The sequence below is a fragment of the Scyliorhinus canicula genome, chromosome 9, assembly GCF_902713615.1.
Source record: "Scyliorhinus canicula chromosome 9, sScyCan1.1, whole genome shotgun sequence".
In the NCBI taxonomy this organism is placed as follows: domain Eukaryota; kingdom Metazoa; phylum Chordata; class Chondrichthyes; order Carcharhiniformes; family Scyliorhinidae; genus Scyliorhinus; species Scyliorhinus canicula.
This window is the reverse complement of record NC_052154.1, coordinates 74,236,288-74,250,823: the sequence shown is the minus strand read 5'-3', so window position 1 is coordinate 74,250,823 and position 14,536 is coordinate 74,236,288. Positions and strand designations below refer to the sequence as shown.

Sequence of the window (14,536 nt, the reverse complement as noted above, 5' to 3'; positions counted from 1 at the left end):
TACAGAAATAGAAACCTTTATTTCGTTGATAGAATTTACAAAGCAGAGATATACATTATATCAAATCTGCACATTGAGTTCTCGAGCTGCACAGGGCAGACTGAACAATTACTAAAACCACTGACTTTGATCTCTGGGCTCTGTAATGTATTCACCTTCCAGAATCGCAAGGCTAAGATCAAAATATGGCGGTTATTTTCTTATTTATGTGCACTGTTGTAACATCTGCCCTCACTTGAGTGTGCATTGAAACCCTAAACCACTGCCATGACCACCGATTAGAGTTACACAGCAAACCTCTCTTCCCATCTGCAGTCATGATGTTCCCAACGATGCATTAGATTGTGGTTCTAACACCAAGCCCGGTTTCTATCTCCTCCTCAGCAGGCAGCATGTTCTACAATAGCAACACATGGCAATTGTCTGATGGTCAGTATGCATCCCTGGGAGCTCCCTACCAATTTGAGGTGTGTACCAATTCATAACCTCGTCATTTTACCCAGTTCCATTTGTGAGACAGAAGACAATGTTCTTGAACATCATGGTAAATGTGTCAGCTGTATTGAGAAGCAGAAAACAGGGGAGGGTAATGGACAGAGAAAACTATCTGCACAGAATAAAATGGCTAAAATGGCAGAAGCAAATAACACAACAGCTAGCAATTTAATTAGAAAAATCTGAACAGGTTGGGAGTAATTCAATAGCTCTTTCAAAGGGCTGGCATAGGTATGATGGTCTGAACGGCCACGTTCGTTTTTTTTTTTGCATGATTCTATGAAGAACCACATAAATTTGTGGTCATATTTTAAACATTATAGAACATAGAACAGTACAGCACAGAACAAGCCCTTCGGCCCTCGATGTTGTGCCGAGCCATGATCACCCTATTCAAACCCACGTATCCACCCTATACCCGTAACCCAACAACCCCCCCCTTAACCTTACTTTTTAGGACGTTACGGGCAATTTAGCATGGTCAAGCCACCTAACTCGCACATCTTTGGACTGTGGGAGGAAACCGGAGCACCCGGAGGAAACCCACGCACACACGGGGAGGACGTGCAGACTCCGCACAGACAGTGACCCAGCCGGGAATCGAACCTGGGACCCTGGAGCTGTGAAGCATTTATGCTAACCACCATGCTACCGTGCTGCCCTGGAAGATATGTGGAAGATATTCCTAGGTCTTGAGATAACAATTGGGGTTTTAGCAAAATGGTATAAATTAATGTGCTTGGTTGAATTGATGTTTTGCTGGGTTGCAATCTGGGCTCAATGTAGCTGCTCATTTGTACCTGCAGAGAAATCCATCAGTGCAAACTGTACGTGGTCTGTGGAAGGATTGATCCAAATGACACTTATCACACGCTCTGTGTGTGAAGACGTTGCTCATTAAATTTAGCTGATGACATTATTTACTTTAAAGTCTTCTCTGCTGGCTCTGCATGAAATGCCTCTCTATGTTCATAAACGTTGTTTCTTTTTATGTCTTATTTTCACAACTTATTTTCTAAAAATATTATTTCAGTCCCTCAGTGACATTTGCTACTAGTTCTGCACACATGAGCCCACTCCACTGAGAGGAGCAACATAGTCAAAAGTTCCTGTCGGTGTACTGTGCAGGTTTTGTTTTCTGATGTACTTTGGGCTATTCAAGGTCAGAATGCCAGTGTCGGTGGACGAGGGTTTGGATATTTTTCTTGCAATTTGATACCAATCCAATTTCAGTTTCTAGTTTAAATTTGGGTAGACCCCCACAGTTCTTTTACGGAGTGCGGCATTCAGAAGATTGCTGCCTAACACTATTGAAGCTATTGTTACTAACATCGGTTATCATCATATTATTTCTTATATTTATAACACAAAGGAGGTTGTTATTCAGCAACATTCATGAAGAGACGGTGAGAAAGTATTTAATGAAGAAATTTTGGTTTGAATGAGCTCTATAAAAAGCGGTTTTAGCATATATTTTTTAACTGTTGACTCAGGACAAGCTAAGTTTGCAGAAGCAACTTCTTGCTGGTAACTGATATGTTGGGCTTGTGTTCATTGCACAGAACGGCCCATCTTTCTGCCCTGGTATTGTTTGAGTGGGGGTGTTGCATAAATAACCTTGTCGTCTCTCTGTTGGTTTCTCTGGGGTGGGTGCGGACATGCTTTTCTCTTCTCCATCTGTTGGTACTTGGTGTTTTGTGCGAGTCTGTTAAAATCCACAGCTGTATATGCCATCTTTTGATTAGCTGCTTTATGCATATGCTGCAAGACAACAGTACAAAAGAGATTGACACGATGTTGACTTTCACAGTATGAAAATCCCCTCTGTTCCCCACAAGGAAATGGATTGCGCTTGCCCCAAGTTTTCTCTGCACTAACTGTTTACCTGACTGCCAGTCACCTTTCCTGTGAGGACTCGGTTGCCATTTTCATGCACCAACCAGGTAGTAGATCAGTAGATCCAGTATTTAGGCAGGACCCTGACAATATTTGATGAAATGAGGCCCGCACATTAAAATTGGCTGGTTCTCAAAGACACCATTGTTTCTGAGTGCATTGCTTGCTTCAATGTTTGTGTACAACATTTCCACCAGCTTCCTAGTTCAAATTAGGATCTTACTGTTAAGGTACATACATGTAATGTTACTTCAACAAGATACCACAGGAAACTCAATCTATAAAACTATGCTCCAGCATGAGATAGTACTTCCAGGAGAATGATTAAATATACGTATATACATATTACATACAAATAAATGTCATTCAACAATCCTACAAGGTAACAAAGGGAACATAACCGTTTCTATGTATTACATTCTAACCATGCCCAAGACAGAATGTCCATTGTAAAATACAGTGAAAAACAATCTCAATTGTCTATTTGGATGTCTATGTTTAGGATATTTTTTCCCGCACAATATGCATTAAGAGATTTCAGAAGACTCATTTTAAAAATCTTATAGACAGTTACCTGCTTTTCCTGAACACATCTTTTCTCTGTTTTTCTCCTTTTGCCTAGCAGAGAATAAATGGAAAGAAAATAATATGATGTTAAACTTGAAACAAATTCTCCGGCAGGTATGAACAGGCAAATCAGCAAATTGCCTTTGAACTGCATTGCTTCATAGAAACATCTCAATTTCACAATCTAATAGAACTCTTACTTTTCAAACCACATGTCTACTAATTATTACTATAATCTTTGATTCATTTCTCATCAGTTCACTTGGAAACAAAATCTACAGATTAATTCAGAACAACCTAATTAACTTCAGTTGGCAATCAAATGAGTCTCAGTATTAATGACTATACTCAGTCCCAGCTATTGCTCAAAACAAATGGCCTCACTGTGAATTAATCTAATTAGATTTAGTTCATTACTAACTTTCCTCGATTGATCAAATTAGTAACTAGCTGGTCTCTTATCCAAGATCATGAAAAATGCAAGAATGATGCCAATAACTAGATCACAAGGATATGTCAGAGTGATCCCAATAACTAAATAATTTAAAAAATATATATTTAGAGTACCCAATTTATTTTTTCCAATTAAGGGGAAATTTAGTGTGGCCAATCCACCTACCCTGCACATCTTTGGGTTGTGGAGGTGAAACTCACGCAAGAATAGGGAGAATGTGCAAACCCCACATGGTCAGTGACCCAGAGCCATGATTGAACCTGCGATCTCAGTGCTGTGAGATAGCAGTGCTAACCACTGTGCCACCATGCTACCCTCCACAATAGCTAAATCATGAGGGTATCTGAGATGGATCCCAATAACTAGATCATGAGGATATGTCGGAGTGATCCCAACAACTAAATCACGAGGGTATATGGGATGGATCCCAATAACTAGACCATGAGGATATGTTGGAGTGATCCCAATAGCTAGATCTTGAGAGTTTGTGGGAGCAATCCCATTAACTAGATTATGAGAGTATATGGGAGTGATCCCAATAACTAGATCATGAGGGTATGTGAAGTGATCCCAATGACTAAATCATGAGGATATGTCGGAGTGATGCGAATAACTAGATCATGAGGATATGCCAAAGTCATCCCAATAATTAGATCATGAGGATTGGTGAGTGATCCAATACTTGCATAGTATCCTTATCTAGGTTATGAATGAATATGGTCGATGGCCATCAGACGTATTGGGACTGATAAACCTTTAACCTGATGTAACCCACAAAAGTTGGATGGATAATGAGGTTACTTTACAACCTTTGCTATTGATAGGTGAAGAATTTATTGTTTAAAAAGTCCTTGAGAAAATCTAATTTATGTAACCACTTGGGATAAAGGCGAGTTACCACAATTTTATCTGCAGACATTCAAGGAAATGATATGACTTCAGGGTAGCATAACATACTTCGCTTGCAGTAATTATTTTTCAAAAAGTAAATTTAATTACCCAATTATTTTTTCCAATTAAGGGGCAATTTAGTGTGGCCAATCCACCTACTCTGCACATTTTTGGGTTGTGGGGGCGAAACCCACGCAGACACGGGGAGAATGTGCAAACTCTGCTTACAGTAATTATACATATCACTTTTTTCTGTTACATCTACCAGAAATGGGGCAGAGCTAGGCTTCAGGACTGCACTGTGTAAGCTGTCATGTTAGGATACTTGATGCAATACACAGTGCAAATATCTATGGCAGTGATTCATTTGTTTGCCTCTCTTGCATTCACCGAGATTCTGCAAGGTTTGTTTCATTCACATGTCAAACTAGTAATTGAGGAGGTTGTCCAGTGATGCACAATAAATGTTATAATATTCAACAGTGAAAACAATCATAGTTACAAAACCGTTCTGAGTGTTCACTGAACTTATTGTTTAAATCTATGAGTACAGTTACTTCAAATAAATGTAATTCCCTTACAATATTACTTCAGCCCACTGCAACGTCTTACAAATCAAATACATTGAAAATTCTAGATTTAAAGCATTTAGCAAAGTCCACAATGCTTACCTCTGCACACACAGAATTTACAAAGGATTGATGTAATAATCAGGAGCAGCAAGAGGAAAGCCCCACTCCCAATACAGATATAGATCCACCAGGGTACACCTGAGTTTTGCTCTGCAAAATTTCAAAATGCAGACTATGCATAACTCAATGTAATAGTTATATGACACCACAGGAAATATGTGCACAATACAACATATGCAGGTTTTAACACTTAATTCAAGCACCGATATACAGATTAACAGTATGATTTAATCTGACTATTACCACATCCTGCAAGTAAGCATAGTGGTTACAAATAATACTGGTTAGAAATATACATGTATTGTTAAAATTGTCAGGGTGGCAATGGGGTATTAGGTAGAGGAGAAATGTTTTAATTTACCTTCTCACCCCTCTCTTGTTCTAACTGTGCCTCCATTCATTGTAAAAGCTCACTCTTCTCTGAGCTGTGCTCAGCCCCTGCTAAAATGAGTCAACTCCATTTAAAATCAAACAGTTTCTACTTCCATTTCTCAACTACAGGGACAGGAGTTTTTTTTTAACATAGGGATATTGCTACTTTAAAGAGGTTCCAAGTTTGTGAGAAGGCTTTTGTTAAGATAGTTATTTGTTTCCAAGCATCCTAGGCACTAACATGCATCACATTAATGTGCATGACCTTTTCAATTCCAGATCAGGTTGTTGCAGCAAAACCTATAGATTTTTGGGTCTTCACTCTCCAATACATACGTGTGCTATAAAGACTTTCTGCTAAATCTAAATGCTGTTAAAATCAAGGTCAATGCCATCCAAGTGACTTTGAATAAAGTTGCCTGTTCGGTTAGGGATCCTTTGTGTTAATATAAAATACACAGTTTCTATTGTATTTCCCCTCTGCCATTTAGCGCTGGGTGTGTGAGCGGGGGAGACGGTCTCTGGGAAATCTGACCGTCAATCTTATTTCAATGCTCCCATCCAGCTCGTGCCCAAAGTGGGGAATGGTTGTTGCTGGCGACTCTAAAGCTGATAGAGACTATGTCAGCTAATTTTCCATTAACTGTTTCTGCTGGGAGGGAAATCCCGCTGATAGGGGACATGATGCAAATAGAGAGCACAGGGGGAGGCCATTCGGCCCCTCTTGCCGATGAAAGAGTGATCCAGTTAATCCCATTCCCCTCTTCTTTCCATGCATATCCGGGATTTTTTTTTTTCCTTTTCAGGTTTCGATCCAATTACCTTTAGAAACTTCATATTCGCCCCACACTTCCAGCCAGGACATCCCACGTGGAGGGCGATACCTTCCAGGGGTGTGGCTGGACACGAGGTAAACTTTAATGCCAGTGTTCCTCAAATCAGGGTGACCCAAAATCATCTCAGATTTCAATGGGAAATCTCGCTTTATTTCAATCTTCAGAATGAATGTGACAAAACAGCGGGATATCCCCCCCCCCCCCCCCCCCCCCAGTGTATCCCGGGATATCTATCACGATGTAAATACTGTACAATGTTATATATATGTTCACATTAGGGTTAATTGACAAAATGTTGTGAAAGGTTTGCGAATCTGTTGAAGTGACCTTACCTCCAGCACTGGCAATGTAGGTGTAATGGGTTTGCATCGGATTGTTCGGGTAGGACACTCGGCAGGTATAAACTGTCCCATTCTGCACAGGCTGCGGTTCCTCCAAATAGCTGGAATGCTGGAAGAGTTTTCCCGGTCCTGGCTGTATATCTGTGCGGGTCCCCTTTCTAAAGTCGGTGCCGTTCACAGCCCAGCGGATGCTCAGTGGCTGGGAGTGAAAGCTGCCGGCGTTGCAGGCCAGTGTGAGGAAAAGCGCCGAGCCTTTCCCAAAGAGAGTGGGGACAATGTGGGGAGAATAGGGGGCAGCTTTGGGAGACAGAGCACAGAAAGATCACATTATTCTCATGTCGTTTCGAGTAGAAATGAATCAGATTTGTTTCACACCCGGTTTGAATTATTCTCTTGGTTTGATTTTACTTTGCAATGTCCATGCAACGTATCTTTCTTCGTATTTAACCATTTCTCGCTCTTATTCACACCGTGACCCTTAACTATCCCCCCCTTATTCTAGTCACCTTGGTAATAATTGTGTTTCCTTGTGAAGGAGGCCGATGCCTCCCAGGTTTCCGCCCAGGTTAGCACAGGAGGATGGCTCTGGAATTAGAAACTGGGACAAGGGGGAGTTTCCCGCTTCTGCTCATTCCCAATCCCAACCAGACTAACAGCAATCCCTGGGCAGCTTCCAGTCTCCCACACAGTTGTCGGTATTTGTGTCAATGCCCGAATTGTATCCAATATCTTCCACCTCCCGCCCGCTAAGCTCTTCCCAAAGGCACTGCTGGGGGGGGGGGGGGGGGGTTAAATTGCACCCATTTCTATTCTGAATAACTGCAGATCCACTGAGAATGACTCGGGTTAATTCACTCTCATCCGTCACACACCCGAGTGTCCAGACAAACCAACAGGGACAATAGCTCAATCGGAGCAATATCCAGCGAGATTTTTGTGTGGGAATGTCCAGCTCTTGTCCAGGGTTAAATCCATGGAATTGAAAGCGAATTAATAATATAATAATAATAATCGCTTATTGTCACAAGTAGGCTTCAAATGAAGTTACTGTGAAAGGCCCCTAGTCGCCACATTCCGGCGCCTGTCCGGGGAGGCCGGTACGGGAATTGAACCCGCGTTGCTTATTGAAGGCGTGCGAGGCACGAGAGGCTGAGATTGGGATAATGAGCAGATTCTCCAAATGACAAGATTTACAAGGACGTGTGTCGGGGCCTCAACTAGTCACCTATTGATGTATTAACGGTTTAATAATATGACAGAGAGCCACCGATCCACATTTTCCGAAGGTACTCGGATGAGCGGCAATGTGACTGGGAACACAGTCGATCAATATGTCTTCATCATTCAAAGAGAATGGGAAAAACTGTATCAAATATACTCCAATAGCGGCAAATGAGGCCATCTCCTTAAACAAATGGTGAAAAGCTGGAGCCAGTGGCGGTCCAGAACAGACTCGTGGTGGAGTGAAAGTTGATGATTGAAATGTCGTGACCTGGTACAGAACTGGGTTAAAAAGGCAAATTAAATGTTGGCCTTTATAATCTGGAGGACCAGGGCACAAAGAGGGACAGAAGTCCTGCTTCACTCCTATAAAGACCACATCTGGAGTCGGTATCAGTAATTTTGAACAAACTTTAGGACGGATCTATTGGCCTTGAAGTGAATGCAGCGTAGATTTACCAGATGAGATCAGCACTTTAATGGTTAAATCATAAAAACTGGGATTGTATTCCCTCATGTTCAGAAGGTTAAAGGGCAGGTTCAAAGTATTAAGATGAAAGATATGGGCGATATCTAGAAACTGTTTCTGCTGCTTGGGGAGTTTAGGACTCGGAGTAAGGTTTAAAAATTAGAGGCAGATATTTAAGGACCAAAGTTAGAACATTTCACCCACAGAGGGTAATAGAAATTTGGAACTCTCTTCCACTGCTAATAATTGATATTACACCAATTGTACATGTTAAATCTGAGATTGCTAAAACCTTTCTTAGCCAAAGGCGGGTGTGTAGAATTAGGTCAATGATGAACAATGATCGCATGGGCTAGCAGAACAGACTCCAAGGGGCTGAGTGGCCTCCTGTTGTCCGCATGTCCCTTTGGGAAGCCATGATGTGGAGATGCCGGTGTTGGACTGGGGTGGGCACAGTAAGAAGTCTTACAACACCAGGTTGAAGACCAACAGGTTTAGTTGGAATCACTAGCTTTCGGAGGGTATCTCCTTCATCAAGTGCGTGAAGAAGTGGTTTACACAAACACACATGTAGACAAAGTCAATGATGCAAAATGATAGAACATAGAACAGTACAGCACAGAACAGGCCCTTCGGCCCTCAATGTTGTGCCGAGCAATGATCACCCTACTCAAACCCACATATCCACCCTATACCCGCAACCTAACAACTCCCCCCCCTTAACCTTACTATTAGGACACTACGGGCAATTTAGCATGGCCAATCCACCTAATCCGCACATCTTTGGACTGTGGGAGGAAACCGGAGCACCCGGAGGAAACCCACGCACACACGGGGAGAATGTGCAGACTCCGCACAGACAGTGACCCAGCTGGGAATCGAACCTGGGACCCTGGAGCTGTGAAGCATTTATGCTAACCACCATGCTACCGTGCTGCCCCTTTGAATGCAAGTCTTTGCAGGTAATTAAGTCTTTGCAGGTCCAGAAGGTTAGGGTTCCAATGGATATGGAGAAAACTCTGATTCTGTCCCCAGCCATAATCCTCCCCTTTTCCCCCTGAATAAACTCGTTCCGTTGTTTTTGAACCTGAGTCAACAACTCTCGATCCATCAAAACTGCTCAAAGTGAAGGGACAAGAATGATGTCTAACTCTCAATAATCCAGGAGCTCATACCCGGGATGTTAGTGTGGCTGTTTCTAGAGAAACCTCTGGGAGAGGGGGGTGGGGGACTGATAGGGTTAAGCACACACCGCCCATTGGGGTAATAACCACAGGAGAAGGTTTCTTTATGTTGAATATATATTGTGTTTGTGTTTGTTTACACTGCTCTCAGGCTGTGTCTGTCTGATAAAAGTCCATGTTGAGTTAATATTGAACACTAGTTTTTCCTGTTTGTGGGTACACGTTATACGGTTCGCTTTGAAATGTGCGCCTATGCAGCGGGTCGAACTAATGATCCCCAACTCGATTGTTGTCATTCGCTTCCTGTTTTACTCGGTTACAATTTGTCGAGGCGGAGAAGAATCCGGGGTTGGGGGGGGGGGGGGGGTGGATGTAGCCCCGGTTAACGAGGATCCCCATTCTGACAGAGGACTTAGAGCAGCGAGCCTATCTCCAAATCACACTGTGGGCTCCCGGTTCCATTATCTGAAGCGTTTCCCCTTCATTATTTCGGCAGGTTTTCCACATCCTAAAGACAAGGCGAGTTTTGTTTCTGTCTTTCGTGACCCGATCACGCTCTGCAACGAACATAAACATTTCCATTCTGACCTGAGATAGTTTAACATCCACTCTGAGTCTCTGTGTGCAGGTTACTACAGTACAAACATCCTGGTCCAGGTCATGAATAACTTGTTTTTAAAATTTAGAGTACCCCATTCTTTTTTTCCAATTTAGCGTTGCCAATTCACCTACCCTGCACATCTTTTTGGGCTGTGGGGGGTGAGACCTACGCAGACACGGGGAGAAAGTAATGTATAACGTTGTTTGTAACAGATCAGGGCTGGCTCTCCAACAACCTCCCATTGTCTCCAACAGTGTTAACATCACCAGCCCCAGCCAGTGTCCCCCAATGTGGTTGTCCATGACATTGTCCTCACAATATCTCAGAGCTAGTTGTGTTTATATTGTCAGCTGCCGCTACTCTTGGCTGCCCGGTCACTTCTGTATATCCCTGTGTTGGACAATTGCCATCTTTATCTTCATTTTTATCCACTTCTTTTGGAATATTAGCTGAAGGTTCAATCTCGAAAGAGAGGCTGCTCTCTCTCTCCTAACTCCAGCTGGGTCCCAGAGGTGCCGGCACCTCTCCCGCTGTCTTTCACATCTTTAAATATGTGACATAACTGCCTCCGGGCTAACGATCGATAAAGCTGAAAAAAAATCGTCATGATCCATGACCCCCTTTCCAGCATCAAGGAGCTTGGACATGTGAACATTGGTTTACTGTTCAATGGAAGCTCAGCATTTTATCCAACATCCCATGAGGACGGTCACAGCTCAAATATAAAAGCAAATGACGGCGGATGCTGGAATCTGAAACAAAAACAGCAAATACTGGACACTTGTAGCAGGTCTGACAACATCTGTGGAGAGAGAAGAGCTAACGTTTCCAGTCTGGATGACTCTTTGTCGAAACGTCTCCACAGATGTTGTCAGATCTGCTACAATTGTCCAGTATTTTCCGTTTCTATTACAACTCAAACTCTGCCCCCTCCTCTTGCCTCTCTTCTGCCAAAGGCTCTTTAACGGCGACCACCTCGAGGAATAAAGTTCCCCAATGAAGCGATGCAGAGGCCGTTCCCCTGCCCACCCAGGCCGCGTCCAGCTCCCCTGAACACCCTCTCCCCCTCACTCCAACCAATCGATTTTAAAATCCTCATCCTTATCTTCAAATCAGTCCTTTGACTCCCCCCCCCCCCCCCATCCCATTTTGTTCATGCCCAGCCGGCCATTCTCACCGCTGCTTTGTCCGGCAGCCCATTCCCTGGGCTGGAATTCTCTCTCCGACACCTACAACCTGTCAGCAGCTAACACAGCCTCTCCTTCAAAAATCTCTCTCTAGCCCCCCCCCCCCCGCCCCCCTCTCCTGTACACAATCTACTCTTTGGCCAGTGCGCGGTGGAGGACATGGAGACATTTCTCCCTGCAGGTGGCGGGAATGACCGAAAATTATTGATCTTTTGTGAAAATTTGAATAAAAATTATCTTATAAAAAAAGAGAATGACCGAAAATATTCCCAAAACAGCCGAATGTGTCTAATTGTGAGGCCAGATGATTTCAGGGTCCTGAACGGTCAAATGCGCCTGTCACATGGGATAAAATGGATAAACTGAATACATTTTACAAATAGGTTGGTATCAGTCATTGCAGCGTTAAAATTGCACCGACCTCTTCCCTATTTTAGTAATAAATCTATTAATGCTCTGCCGTTGACTGCAAGCCCTAACTGACTTCTTTGCAAGATGCTCAGAGTCACCCCTCTGTTCGCTACATTGGCAGCGGCTGAAATCGCACAGCGACAAAGTGCGGGAGAATTTCAGGACCAGCACCCTACCATCTCTCTGTCCTTGATGTGAGGGCTCAGACACAAGGCAGCGGCTCCTTTGTCCAGCTCATTAATGTGCAGAGAGTGTCTGCACCCTTCATACCTCCACTGAGATACAGAGGCCGGCTGAGAGAGGGTGGATTTAGAGAGTGAGGCCAGAGGTCCCAGGAGAGACGGGCAATAGTGTCTCTGGGCGTAAGTTGGTGCTGGGTTAGCCGGCCCAGAGATGTAGAAAACGTCCAAGAAAAATCCAGAGTCTCACTGCTGAAATATCTGAAAATGCCGCGTCTTGTCTGAGAGATTTCCACATCACCCGAAACTCAATCTCAACCTCAGCAGCTGGGAATGAGAGTAACCCCTGGAATGGGATCTTTCTATTCAGCAGGACCCCGATGCACCCCCCCCCCCCCCCCCCCCACTCCCTGTAGTGGCTGACACAGTTTCGTTCCCCAATGGTTTTATTTAATATTCTGTCAACGGTCCCGGTGATGAAGCCATGTGAAATCCAGCTCACAATTGCACTTTTGGACAGATGCAAAGGGAGCGACAGGCGCTGGAACAGAAAACAAGGGAAGAATTCAACGCAAAATGACCGGGGAGGAATTGATTCGAAAGGAACCCAGAGTCCGTGAAACCTCAGAACCAGATTCACTTCTTCAGACCTTCAATTGTTGCCAAGTTATGCCACAAAATAAAGGAGTTCATTCATCCGCTAACGAGCGAGAGGATTTTGAATCGGGCTCCCATTGTCGTTTTCAGGCGAAAATGTTTAAAAACACGGAAACTCTCAGATTTATACACTCCTATTTTACTGGGTTGGCTGTTTTAATGGTTTATTTTTGTCCACGTTACGTTTCTGGGGAGCGAGGTCGACAGGCGAAGTCAGAAACTTGACTGGTCCAATCAGACACAACGCCTGTCCAATATCCAGTAGGAATCCAGGAATTGTTCAGGGAAAAAGTCTTTCATAACTGAACAAGATTTCACACTGGGTGAATTTCTGAGCGACAGGGGGGTCGGGTTGAAGCGGGGGACTGGAGATTGAACCCGTTAGGCAGGAAGATTCCCCCTCAGACACACTCAAGCGGGGGGCTCTGGGGAAAGTGCTTTTTAAAATTGGAAATTACTGGTGAGGGGCTGAGGATTTCTTCAGACAGACCCCCTCCACCTGACTGCCCATAGGGAAACAAATCCCACAGCTTCGGGGGTTCTCAGTCCCCAGACAAACATTTCAATCAAACCCAGCATCATTGCAGATAAGCATTGTTTCGATTCAAATAATCAGCCGATGCCAAGTTGAATGCCTCAATTGAAGTTGCCTCCAACACACATCAGGCAGAGCAATTCCGCCCCAGGTCAATGATTTCAGTGTCAATGTTTGGAATCATTGAGCTGACACTAATCTGACTAATCTGTAATGTCCTTAAGGACTGGTACTGGCTGCCCAGTAACAGGATGAGCTACAGTGACATTTCCCAGGCAGATTTCCAGCTGTCAGTCACTCACCGGTTACCAGCAGCCTTGTGCCGGTGCCGTTCCCCACTTTGTCCGCCTTGTTAACTCGACAGTAATACACACCGGAATCCGGCACATCCACATCAAGTAGCAGGAAGGAGGCGCTGGCTTTATTCCGGATTTCAAACTGATATCTGCTGTCGCTTCTCTCCCGGAGGAAGCTCCGTTCACCCTCCTTCCACCAGTTGACCCGGACTCTGGAGATGTCCTGGGCAAACGGGAATGTGCAGAAGAAAGTCACATTGGTGCCTCTGGTCTGGTTCAGCTTGTCCGGGTACTGACGCACCCGCAATATGGGATTCCCGGCAACTGTGGAAGAACAACATGTCAGAAACGAAAGAACAAAAATGGTGAAAACACTCCGAATCTGGAGATTGGGTGGGACAGAGTTAACGAGTTAACATTCCACAGGATTGATAATAGTTTGAGTTTTATACAGCGTCTTGCACAAGCTCAGGACTTTCTGAAACCTCTTCCATCCCGAATCATCGGAGCATCATTGAGACATAATGAAATAGTCAGGAAAATAATTCTTACAGAGAAGAAATTGAATTGAAACTCTTGAAGATATTGAGGGTTGGTTTGTGGGGACCCACCTGTAGAGAGGACTGTGAGGGTGATCACAGAGTGGAGGCTAATCCACTTTCCCATGTTGAGAGCTGGCTTTAGCACAGGGCTAAATCGCTGGCTTTTAAAGCAGACCAAGGCAGGTCCGCAGTTCAATTCCCGTACCAGCCTCCCCAAACAGGCGCCGGAATGTGACCACTAGGGGTTTTTCACAGTAACTTCATTTGAAGCCTGCTTGTGACGATAAGCGATTTTCATTTCATTTCAGTTAGATGGTACAGCTGCTGTTGTTACTGAGCACAGAGCCCTCTCAGCCGCCAGAGCTCCCCCCTCATTGCCAGCTCACTTCAAACTCTGTTCATTGGCTGCTCTGCAGATGGAGCACACCCCCCACCCCTCCCCCACTCCCCACACTGGCATGTGGCGGCATGGTAGCGCAGTGGTTAACACTGTTGCTTCACAGTGCCAGGGTGTCAGGTTCAATTCCCGGCCTGGGTCACTGTCTGCGTGAAGTCAGCACATTCTCTCCGTGTCTGCGTGGGTTTCCTCTCACATGTCCTGAAAGATGTGCTGTTAGGTGATTGAGTATTCTGAATTCTCCCTCTGTGTACCCGAACAGGCGCTGGAGTGTGGCGACTAGGGGGCTGTTCACAGTAACCTCATTACAGTG

At 44.3% G+C, this 14,536-nt stretch overlaps 1 protein-coding gene across 1 annotated transcript; it reads right to left on the bottom strand.

Moving 5' to 3' along the window:
- Positions 1–1,053: 1,053 nt before the first annotated feature.
- Positions 1,054–14,111, bottom strand: LOC119970979. Its single transcript, XM_038806089.1, has 6 exons — positions 13,896–14,111; positions 13,291–13,608; positions 6,536–6,841; positions 4,975–5,085; positions 2,966–3,009; positions 1,054–2,256 (listed from the first exon to the last, which is right to left on the bottom strand). The coding sequence occupies exons 1-6, from the start codon at positions 13,948–13,950 to the stop codon at positions 2,047–2,049; spliced, it is 1,044 nt and encodes a 347-aa protein (XP_038662017.1). The 5' UTR covers positions 13,951–14,111; the 3' UTR covers positions 1,054–2,046.
- Positions 14,112–14,536: the final 425 nt, after the last annotated feature.

Excerpts from the sequence above, each read along its gene's own strand:
- LOC119970979 (XM_038806089.1), bottom strand. The coding sequence starts at position 13,950 with ATGGGAAAGTGGATTAGCCTCCACTCTGTGATCACCCTCACAGTCCTC. Across the intron at positions 13,609-13,895 it reads CCTCACAGTCCTCTCTACAG|TTGCCGGGAATCCCATATTG; the intron begins GTGGGTCCCCAC and ends GTTCTTCCACAG. Across the intron at positions 2,257-2,965 it reads GATGTGTTCAGGAAAAGCAG|CATATGCATAAAGCAGCTAA; the intron begins GTAACTGTCTAT and ends GTTGTCTTGCAG.